At 40.5% G+C, this 19,843-nt stretch overlaps 2 protein-coding genes across 2 annotated transcripts; one reads left to right on the forward strand and one right to left on the reverse strand.

Moving 5' to 3' along the window:
- The first annotated feature begins 3,993 nt into the window (after window positions 1-3,993).
- Window positions 3,994-6,993, forward strand: rbp4 (retinol binding protein 4, plasma). The gene is made up of 6 exons (XM_069691694.1): window positions 3,994-4,083; window positions 4,406-4,508; window positions 4,716-4,852; window positions 4,974-5,080; window positions 5,812-6,024; window positions 6,275-6,993. Exons 2-6 carry the CDS (start codon window positions 4,407-4,409, stop codon window positions 6,310-6,312), a joined length of 597 nt encoding a protein of 198 aa, XP_069547795.1. The 5' UTR covers window positions 3,994-4,083; window position 4,406; the 3' UTR covers window positions 6,313-6,993.
- A 721-nt stretch (window positions 6,994-7,714) lies between these two features.
- cep55l (centrosomal protein 55 like) lies at window positions 7,715-18,915 on the reverse strand. Its single transcript, XM_069691696.1, has 12 exons — window positions 18,849-18,915; window positions 18,082-18,299; window positions 17,882-17,989; window positions 16,115-16,270; window positions 12,791-12,844; window positions 12,219-12,366; window positions 11,662-11,798; window positions 11,120-11,313; window positions 10,550-10,673; window positions 10,166-10,237; window positions 9,845-9,970; window positions 7,715-9,644 (listed from the first exon to the last, which is right to left on the reverse strand). Exons 2-12 carry the CDS (start codon window positions 18,268-18,270, stop codon window positions 9,432-9,434), a joined length of 1,521 nt encoding a protein of 506 aa, XP_069547797.1. The 5' UTR covers window positions 18,271-18,299; window positions 18,849-18,915; the 3' UTR covers window positions 7,715-9,431.
- Between the last annotated feature and the right edge of the window lie 928 nt (window positions 18,916-19,843).

The raw sequence follows: 19,843 nt of genomic DNA on the forward strand, positions 1-19,843 counted from the left end.
TTTGAACGGGAGTTAAGTTTGATGTATACTCACAAAAGCATCACCCGCGGGGAAATGTCAAAAGCGGTAAAGGGGGAGCTGCGCTGTGGCCTACGGGGATGGATGGATCAGGGGCGTCCGTGCATTCTCCTCCGCGGTCCCCAAGGGAGTCACTAACACATCCCGTGTCCACCGACCGACAGAGCAGGGCACAGTGCGGCTTAGAGGCTGAAAGGATCAAAGTGGCCGCTAATCAATGTGACGTCATGACATTAAAACCCCTGCCTTAAGCGTCCTTAACAGGCAAATCCCAACGCAGATAACTTTATATCGGCCAATCCTCCCCATCCGAGAGAGGACGCCGGGGAGAGTGAGAGTGTTGCCCGGTCAAATGCCAGGGACGAAATGATGGAGAGGGAAAGATCAGTGGAAGAGCGCTGTCGGCTTGAGGTCGAGAAATCCAAAATTCGACTGGAGAAACACTGTTGCAGCCACTTCTCACAGGTTTAGATGGTTGTTTTAAGTCCTTGTATTTATATCCTTGTATTCGCTACTGGAGGAAAATCCCAAATAGGGTCAGTCACATGGCAGTGATTGTGTTTTGAGCCATAATGGTATAACACTCTCAATGTGTGAGCAGTCTACCTGCGCTCTAATGAAATCATTGAGGAGGTATCAGTCCCAGAAGTGGAGAATGGCCAATTAGTGGGCCTTGGATGTCTGAGAACAAGGCCCTAAACAAAGATGGCTGGCTATTATTAACCAAGCGCACTGTCTGGTTAGCAGCTGGCAGGCTGGTAAGACAAGGAGTTCCCCACTATTTTTTGCAGTGCTGATTAAGAAAAGCTTATCAACAGAGAGTTACAAAAGGTGTATGTGTGTGGAGTTTAGGCCTAGTGGAAATAAATCAGAACAGCCTCTTTCCCAGTGGGAGAAACTGGTGTTAGTGTGTGAAAGAGGGAAGGCAGTCATCAGGCAAGTCAGGCCAATGTAATCCGAAATATTTCTGATAGCCAATACCAGTGATTTTGATTTCCGAATGGTATTGGTTGCGTATTTGTCAAAAAGTATTTTTTTTCCTGATTGTGTTTTACAAATTCATATACTGTAATAATAAAGTGGTTACATTTCATTTCGAGTCTTTACCTGTTGAATGAAACGTTTACTGAGCAGCGGCCTCTGGGGCCACAAGTAGCAGTTACAGGATGACTTCCCACACATAGACTTACTTGGGCAGGCCGCCCAGGTATATTGACAGCCGCTCAAGTGTCTTTAGCGATCCATTTCAGCATTTTTAAAATTAAAAAGGAAATCAAATCTTTCAACGTGTCCGAGAGAGCAACGCTATTAACGCAATCACTTAACGATCGGATAATCTCCCCTCGCTCCATTCACCTGTGTCGGCACCATGCCGTGTCAGTGCCGCAGTTGAGCTCTGCCCTGAGTGAGACAGACACAGAGCGGAGAACAGAAATTGCGACCTACGTCCCCCCCCCCACAAGACACAGCAGAGACTCTCAGACTGGGGTCGAAAGAAACGGGTGCTCATGAATGAGGTGAATAACATAAATATGATATTTTTTGGGCTGGAACCGCAACAGCGGGGCCAGAGCTTATCAAGCGTCTGTCACTGAGTGAGTGAGAGATCAAAGTAACGCCACGGTTTAACTGAGTGCCACGACTTTTCAAATTGAAAGCCCTCTAGTCTTACACGGGGTCTAGGGGGTCAGGCGACAACTCCATATCACACCGAAGCGCGCAAAAAACCCCTGTCAGTCCACTAGATGATACCTCTGCAGTGTCACACGTCGCCTCGTCCAAGCGAAAAACCACGCGGTTAGGTTTAGAAAAAGATCAGGTTTTTTGCTGAAATAAGTACATTTTACCAAGTAACATTACGTACAGTTAGATAACGCACAATATTTTATGTTTCATATGTAATTTACATGGAACCCACATGAACTTTTGCTTTCTCGTGGACTAGAACACTGGTATGTGTTTGTGCCCTTCAGCCGCTCCTGATTGGACAGTCACTCTTTGTACTTCATCACGTGACCTCTGTCACATGCCCTTCTTCTTCGACTCTGGACGTGTACTTTTCACGCTAAGGCAAGGCAACACGTGACATTGGCACGATATCCTCTACCGCACTGATGTGTGTGATAATGGGCTGCATACCAAAAATCATAATCAAGTACTCATTTATAAAATTCACCTGTGCATTTTTTTTTTTCAATCCAATAGAATTGTCCTGCAAATAGTACTCTCTGTGAAGCTTGTTGATAAGGCTGATTGAACTCATTGGTATTTTAGGTCACAGGTATTGGCGGTGTGGGATTAGATTATGTTATATTTGGACAAAGCACTCAGTTTACCCCAAATGCAGGTAAATATTATTCCACATTGTGCTGCGGCCCTCCTCAGAGCTCCTGACTTCAGATAGACGCTGTGCAATTATCCATGAAGTGTTTAGCTTAATCCCCGATTTCATAAGGGAGTTTAAAATAATTTAAGTTCCAAAATCCGTCCAAATAAGGAACTGACTCCTGCTTTAAGCATGACATTTACATTTACCAGTACACAGCTCAAAAAGGTAAACGCGTGCACAGACCTGGCTTTGTAAAGTATATCGTTTCTTGGCCCAGTTTCTACGATTATGAAATGTTGCACAGCCTCTGGCCAAATTCCAACAGCTATTATTTCTGCTGAAGAATGATTGTGCTGTTTTTCGACAGGCCGGGGCTCTGGTTATGCAAGCTGCAGATGTTTGGCAACGCTGTACTACTTTATTCAACCGAGCTCTCAGATGACTTGTTATATGACCTCAGTGCAAACAACAGCATCAATTTATAACATTTCTGCTCCGGCAGATGTAAGTCAGAGGAAAAACAGGCCTGTGTTAGAGACTAGAGAAGGTATTTTTGTGACTTTGGTAAGTGATTTACACTGTAACTGTGCGAACCCAGAACAACAGGCTAAAATGAGTCAGAACACCCTGTTCTATATGTTCTGACCCTATTCTTGCACAACAACGCCTCTTTTAAATAGGAAATACAGAAATTCTTGAATATGGACATTACGTCAATACGGTCAGTAAAAATGACCCATTTTCTTTAGCATGGGAATCATGAAAGTTTCTGTTGTGCTTGGCACCTTAAATGACAGCAATACCTTGAAAGCAAAGACACGAGGTCAGAATTCATCGATGTGGATTAGTCCCAGATGTATAATAATACAAAGGATCATTCATTGCAGATAAAAGGCATTTTTAACTAATTTACACATTTCCAATCATTAGATGTCTGAAACTCCAGTCTTGAGTCTTAGAATATATGCAATTGCCTCACTTTCATATTGATTACTCTCTGTTGAGCGTGGACTCTGTTCACCATTTATACAAACACAATGCTGGGAGATAAAGTAACATCAACTGACGTAATAACAGTGATGCTGATAGGAAACAGCAGATAGACCTACTGATACACTTTTTGGGTGAATAACAAAGGTGAAAAGGGCCACAACATGCATTTAGTACAGTTTTTTTTTTGTGAGAGTTTAGCCCAGGCACACAAAAAACATTTCACTTAGATTTATGTCGAAGTGAGGTTGTGTGCCTTTACATGTGGGCCCACACTGAATAAACAACACTCAAGCTGTAACTTCTTTCGAAAGTCAACCTGCCCCAGGGACAAAGGGTACAACGCCCCGCCTAGTTTTCTCAAAGTGGGTGCCCATGTCTGTGTATAGCTTAAAGTGGGACAAATGTGTGTACCTACACGCCCTCAATCTTATTCCAGATGTTGCTCTTGGCTTTGCCAGTGGTTGCTTTCCTAAAACAAAGAAGGCCTGGAGAGTAACAGGAGAATTTTTTTTTGTCAGATATGTGGAGGGGTGGCAGACCAAATGTGCAAAACTCACAAATCAATAGGACTGGGGCTTTCAGTTATGTAAATGTTTGTCCAATAGAAAGCAAGCCAGCTGCGGGGAGAACAGGGGAGTTTCAGGTCTCCAAAAGTTATTGTGTAATACTGCATACAGCTGTATATAAGGGCAGACCCCAGACTGAAAACCAGAGGATCTCTGTGAGCCGCCCACCTCTCTTAGGTATGCATTGACAATGGATTGTGCTTTTGCTTTCACATTTTGAACAAAAGACTTTAAATTAATGTTTTTTTTTCTTTTATTACGAAATATCTTATTTGTCTCACACGTTGTGTTTGAAAAATAGTTTGCTGCACTTTGTAGCATTTTATTACACTCCACTTAACCTAAACTGAAGATTTGAGTAGAAATAAACTGGCAATATAGCTGACAAATTTATTTCAGTTTTCTGTTGCTGCTCCCTGTTATTGCCTTCTTTTCTCAAACTGCCTGCGTCTGACCCTACTTCTTTCTTTTTCTGCCTTCATTTCTTCCTCTGAGGTAGAATGTTGCGATATGTCGTGGCTCTTTGTCTCCTGGCAGTGTCCTGGGCACAGAACTGCCAGGTAGCCAACTTCCAGGTCATGCAGAACTTTGACAAATCCAGGGTGAGTTGGAAGCTTTTAGTTTGATCATCAGAGCTTTGAAATGGATAGGAATACACCTTCTGCTTTAAGGACTTTGAGTAATACTAACTAGGCTATAGGTCTTAAGATGTTTAAAAAAAAAAAAATTTACATCCTTTTTCTTGAAAATTTTAAGATATTTTTGTTCAACAATTTGAAATACTGAGATTTGGACTTGTTTTTCCACAGTACGCAGGAACATGGTATGCTGTAGGAAAGAAGGACCCAGAGGGTTTGTTCTTACTTGACAACATCGTAGCTCATTTTGCCAATGCAGAGGACGGGAAAATGACGGCCAGTGCCAGAGGCAGAGTCGTCATCCTTAAGTACGTTTTATCCTGCGGAGGATTTGAAAGTTCAACACTCTTCACTTTGAATCTGTGCAATTTACTACAAAACTATGTTGTCTCACATCTTTTGTAATGCTCTCCTCTTTCTGACCTCCAGCAATTGGGAAATGTGTGCCGACATGTTGGCCACCTTTGAGGACACGGCTGACCCTGCCAAGTTTAGGATGAAGTACTGGGGAGTTGCATCCTACCTGCAGACTGGAAGTAAGTTGCAGAACATTTACATCTTAAACTAAAGAGGCCCTAACTTGAATTTCTAACTGGAATTTGCTGATGTCGGGGCTTGACAACAAAAATCCATTTAATGATATGTGACCAGGCACTTCAGAGTCACTGATATCATATTGCAAAGTGGATTGTTGACCTGCGGCCAACTGTTGGTCTGACGTAATCATCAATTGCAGTTCTTGATTTGTGACCCTCACCCTGGAAAATGAATCAAATTAATTGTCAATAAGAAGGGGTCAACGTGTCCTTTGGAACAAATCGGTTCATTGCAATTTTTACATTACATTGGGACTAAGTGTATTTGTAATTGATTGGAAATTAAAAAAAAATGTTTAGGGTGAGTCTCAATTTTAGACATGGCAAGCACCCATTAAATTATAAGGATCCCGGGCTTCATCCAACTGCAGTTATTACCCATAATAATAATAAACATGGCTGCTTGATAAAAGAAAAGTCTTTCTAATGTTAAAATAAAATTCACCTCAATTTAAACAGCAGCATTTCTGTTGTTAACAAAAAAAACAAAACCTGCTGTGTACATACATCATAACAATTCTGAGATGTACAGTAAATTACTATTCTTAACTGGGTTTTTTTGTTGTTTTTTTTGGTTCACACTTTTGTCTGATGAGTTTTGCTCTCATCTCAGTAGCCAAGTTTCAAGAATGGCAAAAATCTAAACTATCCCTCTCCTTCCCCACTCCCAGATGATGATCACTGGGTTTTGGACACCGACTACGACAATTATGCAATCCACTACTCCTGCAGAGCAGTAGACTCTGATGGCACATGCTTGGACAGCTACTCCTTCATATTCTCCCGTCATTCCACTGGCTTGAGGCCAGAGGATCAGGCCATCGTCCTCCAGAAGAAGATGGATGTCTGTCTGCTGGGCAAATACAGACGCGTACAACACACTGGTGGGTTGAGTTTAACTAAGGTCTCATTCCTTTACACTGTGATTTATTGATCTGGGTTTTCTGTCAGTCCGTGTCACTCAATAAGGGGAAAGGTCAAGTGAATGACTGACTGAAGTAGCTTGTCTAAATCCTTGGGATATCTTTATCGAGGATAAAAAACAATTTTTTATTTTTTTTTACTACTGGTAACATTTAGACTTTTTCCAATATCCTTTTTGATGCCAAAATATTTCTCTTCTTTGCACTGCAGGTTTCTGCCAGGCCAGCGAAACTGTCGAGACGCAGTAAAACCTCTCGGCTCACCCACCCCTGGGACTACACTGCATGTCGCAGACTGAATCCCACCAACACTGTCTCTATCTGAAGAGAAAGCAGCTAATTATTCTTTAGAAATAAACTGAAAATAGTAAACTACAAACTGTGATATTCCCATGTCTATACTCTGTTAAGAAAGGATAAATACTCAGTTGTTCCCAAATTCCCTCATTATTAAAAGAGTTCATGTTAATCTTATCCTCAACATGCATTGCATATTGTTATGTTTTCTTTGTATACAAACTTCAGCACTGACTAAAACAACCTTCTGCATGGAAACCAGCAGAACGTTCTGGTTCCAGTGAGAAAACGCTACATATCAGATCATCACAACACAACATTTGGAAATTTCCAGAATGTGACAATAAATGAATTGTGAAAATTTCTTAAGTGAACCTGAAGTCTCTGCAGTACCGCAGCTCAGGGGTGTAAACAGGTTCACTAAAAACACAGGCTCATAGAGTCACTGACTTTTCCTTTACACTGAAGGATGCACAGGGTTGTGTAGCACAAAAGTACATATTGTTAATAAACCTTGAAACATACACATTTGGTCATGTGCTATATATAGGCATACAGTAGTAGTTTAGTTGTTTCTTTAAATGTGTAATGTATTCTTCTTGATCCAGTGTTTGAAATAAAACATTCATACCATGTTGGCCAATACCTTTTTTTTTTGTAATGCTCTTTAAATATGTATCTGTATTCCTGAATTGCAAATAACGAATTTATGTTGTTGCTTTTGGATTCAGTCTGTCAAAATTAGAAGCAGTTCCAAGTTTTCTCTTACACAACAAAATATCTGAACATCTGCTGCATGGATTAGCAGAAACATTTGTACAGACATCCATGTTTCCCTGATGATGGGCTCCAAATATTTTCCCCGAGTTTTCTTCAGGGATGTCCAACCTTTTTTCCCCTCCAAGAACTCCTTGATCTACCGGGTAGATGGCGTTCTACTGGTCGGAGAGCCCTGCTCTAGTACGACAATGAGGTTTACATTTGAGGTTTTGGATGTCTCAACATCCATGAAATAAGATTTCCCTGGATACATGATACAAATATTCATGCATTCATCAAGATGATTTGTAATCAGCTGATTTAACCTTTTATGCTGCTTCATTACTACTTTAAAAATTGTCCAGCACATTGCTCAATACCTTTTAAACTAATCAGCCTCAGCTACAGTGTGATTAGTAAGTGTTTAGATGCCAACTGAGAAGATAAACATCGCAAAACATTGTAGATGCTAAACAGCGGCATGTTATCTTGCTGAGATTAGCATTGAGCTCAGAGTTTCACTGTAAACCACTATTGGCCTTGAAATTAAAAGGGATATAAAAAAAAAAAAAGTGCATAAAATGCTGTCGCATTGGAAGGAGATTTACATCTTTATTGCACTTTCGTACAGTACGGAGCATGGCTAAACAACTTTGGAGCACATGATTAACTTGGAAAAAAAATACAAATAATTCAACCTAGTAAAAGCAACATGATTCTCAGATCGCAGAATTTAAAACAACTACCCATGAGTTCAGATGTACAGTACGGTCTGTCTGTCTGTCTTAAGTCTATTTGGTCACATTGCAAAGGCGGCAGGAATAAAGACACCTTAACCTCTTTTCCCCTACCAAGAGGACCTTCAGTAATCCCTGCCTTAAATAGTTTAGTACAAGGAATTAACTCATGCAATCTCATTCGAGCCTTACAGGGCTGCAGGCTTGAGAAGTCAAGCAGGAGATGGAAGTGAGCTGCGTTCGAAACGGGAGAGAATACACAAACAACCTGCTAACCAACTAAGCTCCCCACTGTAGTATGTTGAAGGTCTGGTGAAGTTGAACCAAATACAACAATGTGGTTACCGTTGGGAGAGGGAGCGAGGTCATGGTTACAGTCCCATGATTCAGCAAAGTTTAGCCTGTTTGCAACATATTAGACAAACACTTCATCATGGGACACGACCACTGGGGACAAATTAGGTGGATAGTTTAGTCAATAACTGCCAAAAGTTGAAAACAAAAAACTTGGAAAAAAAAAATGTGTTTGCTCTTCACATCAATGCAAATGTCCTTTCAATAACATGTTGGGGAAAATGTAAAACAGAAGGTCAAATGCAAAACATAGTAATAATTTCCAGAAAGATAATAAAAACTTTATGGAAAAAAAAAAAAAAAAAACGACAGTAGCTTGCTCATAAAATCCCAAGAATAAATACCGATATCAAATACACAAAATAAAAACAGTCAGAATCCACTAAGAGCTTCACAAAGAGCGTAAAATATAGAGGCAGGAAAATACCATAACTATTCATATGGAGGGAATATAATGGTTTTCTTTCCATAAATGAGCAGATCTTTGTCCCAGTGATATTCTAATGGCAAAACTGAAGTTAGTCTACATACAAAGCACGAAGGTGCAAACTGAAAACAAAAATATATTATTTATGGTGGAACTCTAGACCAACTTTTAAATAATTTTGATGTGGAATATGCAACATTTTAAGAATGTCCTTTGAGTGCCTTTCATAGGAGGAAAAAAACAACAACTTAATTTGACAATGAAGTCTTCCACTTGATTTGGGTCTTGTCTGAGACATTTCCTGGAGTGAAAAAAAAAAAACCCCAATCATAATATTTTTTCCCTTTTATGTAAACTAGATACACCATCACTCTTGGAAAACAATAAAACATGTCCCAATATTTACATTACTGAATGTATTATACCTTTGTGTGAAGTAATTATTATTAGCATTTTAAATTTATCATCTTGCATGAGCGACTTTGCCGTTTAGTCGGCTACTTCAGTGGCCAGTTCATGGCTTTTATTTTTCCACCCAGAAAGGTGTTTAAAATACTTGAATGGATCTAATTATCTCACGGAGTGGTTTCCAAATCTATTGGTTTAATATTGGTGCTCGATTGGATCAGCTGGAGAGATGCAAGGTCTAAACTCTAAACTACTGTGATTGGTTCTTTCACTGTCAATCAACCGATCCCCATCTTGAATCCTAACTCTATTCTTAACCCTCCCACAGTGCTACAATCAATCACAGGCAGAGTCACCTTCCCACTGATCCAATCTACCACTAGCCTTTAGGTAAAGCAGTAGTCAATGTGAGTCAGGAGTTCCCTGTGGCGACTGGTGGGATAAGGTGCCCGACACTTTGGGCACTCCAAGAAACTTTCATCCAGGAGGTCGATGACTTTAGACGGGGATGTATGACCAGAAGGGTCATCAATCGTCAGATGCTCAAACTCCAGCTTATCGTACAAGCTGGTCTCTGAAAAACGGGCGTTTGGCTGCTTCTGAAATACAAAACATGGCATTACATTTACTAAGCAAAAAAAAAAGAAAAAAGGTGTATTTAACTTGTTTAATTGCAAATAAAAATGCATTTCTTTTTTCGACACCAACATAAAATGGTATTACGCAATAGCCATTGTTGTGAATGACTGAACAGAATAAATGATGAACAGACATGGTTGTGATGTCAAACAATACTTACAGAAGACTCCAGTTTGGCAATCTGATCGCGGGCCTTGCGCAGCTCTTTCAGCACCTTATGTAACTGGTGCTGCATGCTCTGACGATCAACTTTTTCATTTTCAAAGTCCTTGGCAGAGAGTTGGACCTTAGGAGGGGCAGAGATATATTAGAAGTAGAAAGCACAAGTGGAAACAGTTTGGACTGCACTAAGACAAAAATCATCAACCTTTTCTTGAGTTTGAGATGAATGTTTCTTTTCACCATCTGTTCATGAGGGTGAAAAATGTTCTTCACTTGATAAGAGATTTTTTTTGTTTGGGAGCACTGTTGGAAGTATTACCTGTTGCTCCAGCGCTGCAATCCTCCTCTGTTCTTCATTTTGACTCAGATGAGACTTCTGCAGCATATTTACCTGTGAACGCCAAATTATCAATGCAAAGCCAACTAAACTGTAGATCACCTTTTGACAGCAAAATGCTGTTCCATTCAAATAAACCCAGAATTAGATTTTATTCAAACATGCTCAGACATTTACAAGTACTTTGGAATTTTATAAAGTAGGACATATTTGTAGATGGATGAGGTCTTTCTGTTCTATGTTTGTAATCCTACACGTGCAGACTTCCTCTTATGCACCATGAAAGCTTTGATATGAATAACTTTCATACATTAACAAATATGAAATCAGATGGACAACAGACAGGATAGTGAGTGGGCTCATCACCTGCAACAGAAGGTCAGCCGATCTCTTCCTCTCCTCCTCCAATCTGACGTCCATATTCTCCAGCTCCAATCGCATTCTGTCCGCGCGCTCAGACGACACATTTCTTTCCCGAGAAACCGCATGTCTAGATGCAATGTTTATGTGATCCACAAAAATACCAATAACAGTCCTGTTTATGTTTATTCGTGTTTAGAGTACTTGAACAGTTAAAAAAAAAAAAAAAAAAAAAAACATTAGTGACTGTAATAACAGTTTGCGTTTGCATTCACGAAAGGTTCTTGAGCCTCTCCACTGTGTATTCAACAAGAAATTCAAGGTCAGCAAAACTTGCAATGTTGTTTTTTTTTTGGCACGAGTGGAGGCCTGAGAATCTATGGAAGTAAACACTGATAACTGTTTTGTATTTTTTAAGGCACCTATTCTATTTAATCTGTATTTTGGCCTTTTCTAAAATCACAAACCAGCGTTGTTTCTCCGCACCAGTCAGACTTACAGTTCCACCGTGAGACTGCATTGATCTGACAGGCCCCCCTCTGTTTGACATCAACAACCGCATCAGACTTGCTTTACCTGTTGTTAAGTCGCTCTGCCTGCAGCTGCGTCTTGGCCTCCTCCAGCTCTTTACTTCTCTCTTCGTACTTCATGAGAAAGGATGACAGCTCCCTGCACTTGTCCTCGTACTTCCTCTGCAGCGCCAACATCTCGTCCTGCATCCTGGTGACGTGCTCCCTCTGGGACTGCAGCTCAGCCTGAGATTTGAAGGTCTGCGGAGCAAGAAAAACACAGACTGCTGAATGCTGCGTACCTTCTAGTCTACTCAGTTCTTCAAAAAGAGTTCTACAGATCAATTATAAATAACATGGATGTTCAGAGGGGTTAGTCCAGCTGCATCCTAACGCAGTGCTAAACCAGTCTTTCAAACAGAGGGAATCAATTTGTCGAATAGAGAGACTTCAAGGTTTGTCACTCACATGAGCGGCACAACATGCAGAATACGAGAATTAACTGGGGAGTCGATCTGCATCTGAAGCTAACAGGAATTGTTACACCTGCCAAAGAATCATGCCAAAATGAGTAATTAAATTAAATCCATTTCCCCCCCCCCCATTTACCTGCTCCCTCAGCTCCTGTTGGGTTCTGGTGACCTGCTCTTTTTGGCTCTCCAGGTCTCTCTGCACCCCTAACATTAACTGGTCATAGTGGCTTTTCAGCTCGGACTCCTTTTCTGGACCTGCTGATCTGGAAGGAGCTGAGAAAAGATGTTTTAAACAGCAAAATAAGAAGCTAATTAAAATACATTCATTGCAGTCCAAATGGAACATTTTTGACACTAGACACCGTCAACATAAAAGATTGATAGAGTTCTGACATTCAATTGTAGAAACCAAACAGTCCTCAGTGCTAAGCAGCTGCTAATATTTATAATTCCAGCATTATTTATAATATAGTTTAATGTTGTAGCTATAAAAAAAAAAATCTGAGGTCCAACACTGCCTAAATTTCTGAACCACTCCCTTTCACTTTCCATACGATGTGTACCGTAAGACAAAAATCAAGTTCATAATTTTACCTTCTTCAACAGAAAATGCTCACGCACTCTATGACAATTAAAAGGAATGATATAAAGATGTTAGAGGAAGCTATTTCAGCTCCACCCTACATTTCTTACCCTCAGCGCCGGCCTCTTGTTCGGCTGGTTGCTGCTGCTTTGCCTGAGCCAGCTGCTGCTCCAGCTCCAGAGTACGGGTGAAGACAGACTGGACGTAGGCCTCTCTCTGCTGGTCATACACCAGCCACTGCTGGTTCTTCTCTAGAGCCTGGTGGTGGAGATGCACAACACCTTTAATGACACACTGTATTCTGCATATGTGGATATTACAACTGTTTAAAAGTCAAGGCCCCTCAGAGGAACTCTCATTTTGTCTTGGTAGACGATAGGGACAGGAGCTCATATTTTGTTACCAAAACAAAAACAAAAAAAAACTACCTAACTGACAGAAATGAGTATTAAATAGTTTTGACGTATTGAATGATGAACCGACAGAATTCCTTCACCCCTACCCTCTAGCCCCGAGGAAAGTGTAATAGAATAAAATGCTTCAGATATCCAGATTGCCGAGATACTGCAGCGACAAAGCGATGCCATAAAAACCTTTAGGCAGTCGTAGGAATGTACAGTATTTATTTGAATTACAAACAGGCCTGCAGAAACACACAACTTAAATCAATGGCTGGACTCACATCTCTCAGTTGATCTTGCACCAGTGCCATGTCTGCAGGAGGTACCTGTCCATTCTGAAGAGAGAAAACCATGATTAAATATACCAAAGTCTGATATACATAGCATTGGCACCAAAACTTTTATCTGATCCAGCTGTCACAAAAATCTTGGATTGGATTGAATGAGTAAATCCTAACGATTATGCATCAAACAGCAGCGTGCAGCTGCTGTCTGCATTTGTGCTCTCTTATTAAGCATAGTGCTGTCTCGAAGACATCAATCCAAGAAAACTGAGGTTGCCCTAATAGCAAATGATGGCCCGTGTCATTTTTAAGTACTTCACATTCAAGTTTGTTATTGCGTCCGTTATTCAGCTTCCAAGGGAAAGTCTTGACAGACACTAAAAACTGCAGGTGTGCCGCAGGCTTAAAAATCACAGGGAGGCTTGCTGGTTTAAATGATTAATCTTCTTCATTTTTAATAATGCAAGAAAAATAAATAAAAAAAATCCCAAGAGCAAAGCGCTACTTTTTTCTGCAGCTCGGCCACAGGACCGAGGCCACCAGCCCTCGGGCCAATTCCTCGACATCCGTCCCTAGAGGACAGTCACTCGGCTCACAATTCTGTCACCATAACCCCGAGGTCTACATGTTTGATCCCACCCAATACCCAAGCTCTAGCAAAAAAAACTTTAAAGCAGTGTAAGCATCAAAACGATCATCTATATTCTAATTCTAAGACCCCGATGAGCTCACTACCAGACAAGCATTATAAGATTGTCAACTTTTCCAGATAGATTTAACCATACGTCCCATGAGCTAAGCCTACTAACAGCTTTGGTGAATCCAGGAGGGGGGGGGGAAGGAACGGCTGCTGGGTTTGTTGGTCAGATTATTTCTGGTAATGCAAAACAAGCTAATCCGAGGGCTTGGAAAGGAGACAGCACTCCTGGAAAATTGCCTTCCAGACATAAAGACAAGGGAATCCACTTCCAGCAGAAGCTGAGAGAAAGTAATATCATGAAAGACTATGTCTCCACTAATACAGGTTTACATTGCAGTTCTGACCCTGGATTCTAATGCTTCCCATTCTTGGGCACAAAACCGGACTTGACATTTCATGAAAACAATCCAAGAGCATTTATGTTCAAAGACAGCCCTTTAAGCATTCTGGCGAGGTCTTTCATGAAGAATATAATAAGGTTAAAAAAAATAATTCTTCTTGTAAAAATATCCACTTTAAGTTCTTCAAACTCTCCTGTTCTTTTAGCTCTAACACCTCAACTGATACAGTGATGTAACCACAATCAGAGCAGAGGGATTATAAAACCTTTCTGATAACACTGTTTTAGGGAATTAGTGAATAAATGGGTTGATCTTCTTCTTTTTTTTTTTTAGCTGCTTATGATTAAAGAAGCAGGAAATCAGAATAAACTACACTGCAGGGAAAAGTGTCCTGAAAAAAACAAACAAATTGAACTGTATGTTTTCTGTTTGTATTTCTGAACTGATCATGAGGTAACTATGGGCCCCAAAAGGTTTTTGTTTTTGTCCAAAAAGGGAGGTATGTGATGACTGAGTGTTCAGCTATCCAAATTTCTCAAGTCCCAACTTGTGATTTCACTACCTGAGCCTCTCCAGAAGCCAAGAAAAATCCTGATGACCACTCTCTGGTGAATAGAGCAGGACGTGCTGTACTCAAAATATTAAAGGGCTGCCTTTACAAAAGGAATAAGAGACTACAGTTGTGAGGGAAGTGGCAACTACAGACTCACCAAAGGCTCTTGACGATTTCCCCAATAATATGAATTATACAATCTTACAAAGTGTCATTTGGACAAAATTGTTATTCTGTCATTCAGGAAACTACTGCAGGTGGTGTTGTTGCACAAGTATTGACGGTAGAAAAAAGGGGACCATTGAAAAACATGCAGATTCACATTGACACCGTTTCACTTTTCCCCCTGTGTTACTTGGGACTGCAACTTTCATTACAACAGATTAGTAAGGATGCTCAGGGGAGACGGTGATGTCAGTTGCTGAGGAAAACCAGAGATCACACACTGCCACCTAGTGGTAAAAAAAACAGCTGTATATCCTGACCAGCCTTCTTTCATGCAGGCAAGTCACTGAAAAAAGCATTTTATGTTCAAATGAACCTGATAAATCTATTTAGGTGCACAAACCACTGATCTAAAAGAGATGTCACAACTATTCAAAGACCTGGTAAGAAGCAGATATCAGAGCAATTATGAATAATTCATAGATTTTCAGATTTTGGTGTTGTGTGTTACAGGACCACTATAAAAAAAAAAAAAATAGGATTTTACTTGTCAGTAATATTTGAATTTCAAATAAATATGTATACTGAATCAGCACTATACAGTAAAAAAAAAAAACTGACTTGGAGGAAGATATTGGAATTGGGAAGCAGAGGACAGACAGCTGCTGCAGGATTTAGTCCTGGGCCAGAAGGAAAATATGCTGTCATAGGGAGGACGAGAACTACTCAAGCAAATGCATTTCTTAGTGAAAAAAAAAACAGTTTACAAAAATAATAAAAAATATTAATATAATCTTAACTTTTCCCTTAAACGTTCAAATTTGTATTTCTTCCTTTTTTTTTTAGATTTTGAAATAAAATTATGTATAATGGCCCTGGGTTATTCACCCATGAATAAAGGTTGGTTATTGAATGCACTAATGGTACACTACCATTAAACCCCCCCCCCCCCCACCACCACCAGTGAAAATCATGGTTCAGCCTTGTTAACACGTCTATGTGATGATTTGTATATTCTAGAGGACATATCATGAGTGACATAAGCAGTTTACACCATGGCTGAACATTTTGGTTTTGGAATTGCAATCACAGTCTCAAAAACACAGAATCAGACAGCCAGGGTTTCATATGTCAATCCAGTCAGCTTGTGTGGAGGGGCTATGTATATCATCAAGCTACAGGTGAGCAGTGGAGGGGTGGGTGGGGATAGAGGTGAGGTCTATTTGCATATTCATAGTTGCGTGGTTACTAAATGGCGGAAAAACTGTAGAGTTAATCTGAGCCACTTTAAGGCATTAAGGGATTTCATTCTCGGAAAATACCTCCAAATATGTAGCTTTGATGAACAGAGACGAGTCTTAAGGGGTTTAATCAATGCCAAGGAGAGAGACTTTAATACTTTCTATCGCTTGAACCAGAACAAGTCAGACATATTTTTAAACCAACTACATTATTAGAAGAGTACCAATCCCCCAAAAGGCAACTGGTCATGTGGAAGAAGAGACATTTTTCCAGACTAATTAGAATAGCTAGAAGGTATCGAGGCTGTGAGGTCAACTCACCACCGCCTGTGTTTCCGTGGACTGGCATCGGGCAGAAACTGTGGTCAGCTTGTTTTTCAGATTCTCCGTCTCCTGTGACAAATTCTGGAACAACAAGTCTTTGTGCTCAGCCTCTTTCCTCCGCTGCTCCAGCTGGGCCTGCAGCGATGCTGCCACCTGAGATACACAACCAGATGAAATAAACAACAACTGTATCAGCCTGATTTTCTTTTTAAACCTCTCGTCAAGCAGAGACAGTTTTTGAAGGAAGTTTGTTTTCATGTTGTTTTCTTGGCTGGCAGTCTGCTGACATTGCCCCCTTTTAGCACTTCCGTTGATGAAATTTAACAAAAAAGAGAGGGAAGTGTGATTAATGTGTGGGCAAAACAATTTGCTGATATTCCATTTACCAGCATGTCATCTCCAAGTTCAGCCTGATGCAATTCTGACTAGCCTGAATTAGAAAACAAGTTCTGCAACAATAGAATAGAGATTTCAAGGATAAGCAACAAACTCAAATAGACAGCTTGAATTTCTGCAGCAGTGTCATGAACAGTAACAAGTCAGGAATGCTAATACATACGCAGACCCAGTACAAAGTTAGATAGATAGTTCATAAATGTCAAGTGAGGAGCACATAGGATGCGTTAGAATGCAGTTTCCGCTGGTTGTCTAAACGTCACTTTGCTGAGCTGCTGTCAGGATTGGATAGAAGTTACCCCCACCCCCCCCACCAACTGTGTTTGTGGCAGCTCATTGCAATTCTAGTATCACCCCCTCCCCCTTTCTGACAGTTGTCTGCTGCCAGCAATACATTATGCCACCAATACAAAGCCAAGAGCGCAACAAATCTTCCCAAGTTGAGGAGTGCTGTAAAAGACACAGCTGTAGGTTTATCTCCTCATCCTGAGCAGAACAGCGCTGTCCTCAGGGAGTCCAAACATGTGTATACCTACAGCCGCGTTTCCGTCCAAATGCGTAGCGGATTTAAAAACACTTGTGAATTTATGCCCGTTTCCATCCACTACTGCCATGCAAATATTAGGAGTTGGTTCGTCAAGCTAAGAAGTAGAGGTGTCAATATACTTGCTGGAGAACAGGGTGCAACAAGATGGCGAATCTCATAAAAAGAGTACCAGTCAAACAGCAAACTAATGAACACTCAACATGAAAAAATAGCAATAGGAAGCTTTGTGACAGAGAGCTCGGATGACATTGGAAATGAAGACTTTTAATTAACTGTTATTACAGGTATGTGCTCTTGACAGAATTTATTTCTTCAGTGGAGCTGAAGCTTGAGAGTAATTTAAAGGAATAATGAGGATATTTTGGATAAAAGGGAATATAGTATCCTTATGTTTTCATTAGTGTATAATCACTTGAAACTAAAAATCGCTGTGTTTTCAATACCTTAGGCCGAGGGCTTGATAGCTACAGAGGGAGTGGGTCCTCTTTCACAGAGCCCGTCATGTTTCTACAGCACTCCAGAATAGACAAATCAAACACAAGAGCCTTTCGCATTTTTGTAGAGTGGATGGGTGTTCAGTTTCTCCCTTTCTCTCGCTCAAATTTAAAAACTTGTTTCGCAATATATTACGATTTTTTTTTTTTTTTAAATTGGCATTCTTTCTACTCAGGTTTTTCTCTGCACAAACCTAGAAAGGGGCAGAAAACAATGGAAATGCCATTCATGTTTACAGGGGGCTTCATGATGGATATATCCATAGCAGTCATCTACATGTGATTGTCAATCGTACATTTCTTCAGTGAGGTTTCACGTATACACACCTCTCCTCCTTTGGCCGTGAGCTGCTGTCTCAGAGTTTCCAGTTCCTGCTCTCTAACCAACAACTGCTGATTGTTCCTCTCTCGCAGCGTCTCAAGGGAGAGAATCCTCTGAAATAATCAACGACACATGCACAGAATAAAACAACGAAAAGACTGACAGATGAGCAAAATTAACCGTGAAATGAGGACACTTTCTTTACCTCCAACAGTTTGCTCTTGTCCGAGTCGGGCGGTTTGACGTGTCGTTTGGCCAGTTCATCAATCTTCCTCCTCAGGTGAGCGTTCTCCTTCCTGATTTTATCCGTCTCTGCTTCCGCCTTGGAGGCCGAGCTGCTGGATTTGAAACCCAACTTGGTGACGAGGGTCTCTTTGGCCCCTTTGGACGTCATGGCCGCCTTGTTGGTACTGACGTCGTAAACTGGAATAGTCGAGGGAGGGAAGTACAAGTGTTAAAAAACACACACCAGAAGGTATTTAGTCCTCATATGAATGAAGTAATTTGGACAAACATTTGAACGACGGAAAAAGCTCACAGCACAACCTGAGCTATAAAACAGTGCAGATGAAACTAAAACTAAAAAAAAAATAAAACTGTGATAGAAGTGGTGCTGCATATTAAGATTAAATCGTGTTGATAGTCATATCCACCTGTTCGTCAGACTTTAGATGTTTACAGTCAGTGTAAATTAACTGATGCTGCAGTCTTTTTCGGCAAAAAAAAATATACATTCCTCACATTGATCGTTCATCGTTCAGTTCATGTCACAAATATCATAATAATTCGGAAGAAAAAAAAAACGTGACAGCTCAGTGACGTTACACTGGGAACTGCCTCGTACCTGCCTTTTGTAGCAAACAAAAACTAATCTCGTCACAATAACAAAAAACAAAACGAAAAACTGCGCCCGCGGTCCACGCCGAGGTGCAAAACAAAAGTTACTAGCACGGATAAACACGAAATATTTACCTCTCGCTGACGAAGCGGGCTGAAGCTATCCACTGAAAACAGTCCGTTTGTGCGACGGGGACCGTTTTCTAACCAAGACTTTCGTTTCCTGAAGTTTGAATTGCAGCGCGTTGACGTCATTTCCGTCAGTGAGCAGCCAGGGTGCGTGTGCTTCCGGAACCCGGGATGTGCCGAAATATGAAATGTCCAGCAGCGCTATGGAGACAATAAAATAGCAATTGCTAAGATTCTCGTCAGATATAATTTAAAATACTGCGGTTAAGAAATGTTCCCCATTTGCATGCTGTGTAAAATTAAATTGAGTGGGAAGTTTTCTGGTCTTCAAAGACAAGATTAATTTGACGCAGCGGGCTGTACGTTATGCTGAATGAAGCCAACAGAGAGATGAGACCCAGTTTGGCCGGTTTATCACGTCTGTCTTGGTAACAACCAACACGTTGGACCGCTGTGCTGTTTAAAATCCCACCTGGACTGATTAAAATACTGTACGAGCTTCTAAACTGGGAAAACTAGAGCCTTATATAATGCATTTTAATTGTAATTTATTCATTTTCTGTTCTTTAATTTAATTGTTCTTTTGTTTTCGTCTTTCGTGTTATTCTCTACCTCGAGCAGTCTTTCCATTGTTGTTGAAATGATAAACCTGTTGTACTTTTACATTTGTAAATAAAAGTGTTTTTTTGTTTTTTTTTTTTTAAATCACCAAAAAAACAACAACAACATTGGACCCTTTCAGATGTAGCTTTAAGAGGCACATCACATAGATGGCCACGTTATGGAAATTTGTCGGCTACAAAACAGCTTCAGTGTGTACTTCCTGTGCCATGTCTGAACACAGCAAACACTGCAATCCATTATGATTAGATTAGATTGGATTAGATTTAACTTTATTAATCCCACAGTGGGGAAATCGGTCGTCACAGCAGCAAAGAAAACCAAAAAGTGCACACAATATGACATTTTTTTTACAAATACGTATAAAATATGAGAAATAA

This window comes from Brachyistius frenatus, unplaced genomic scaffold (assembly GCF_029030835.1).
Source record: "Brachyistius frenatus isolate BFR_SWC_R1_liver_20210118 unplaced genomic scaffold, ASM2903083v1 Contig_11, whole genome shotgun sequence".
NCBI lineage: Eukaryota > Metazoa > Chordata > Actinopteri > Embiotocidae > Brachyistius > Brachyistius frenatus.

Coding starts and splice junctions, on each gene's coding strand:
- rbp4 (XM_069691694.1), top strand. CDS start 4,407: ATGTTGCGATATGTCGTGGCTCTTTGTCTCCTGGCAGTGTCCTGGGCA. Junction 4,853..4,973: donor GGCAGAGTCGTCATCCTTAA/GTACGTTTTATC, acceptor TCTGACCTCCAG/CAATTGGGAAATGTGTGCCG. Junction 6,025..6,274: donor CAGACGCGTACAACACACTG/GTGGGTTGAGTT, acceptor TTTGCACTGCAG/GTTTCTGCCAGGCCAGCGAA.
- cep55l (XM_069691696.1), bottom strand. CDS start 18,270: ATGACGTCCAAAGGGGCCAAAGAGACCCTCGTCACCAAGTTGGGTTTC. Junction 10,674..11,119: donor GCAGAGCGACTTAACAACAG/GTAAAGCAAGTC, acceptor CATTGCATCTAG/ACATGCGGTTTCTCGGGAAA. Junction 9,971..10,165: donor TTGCAGCGCTGGAGCAACAG/GTAATACTTCCA, acceptor GCCCCTCCTAAG/GTCCAACTCTCTGCCAAGGA.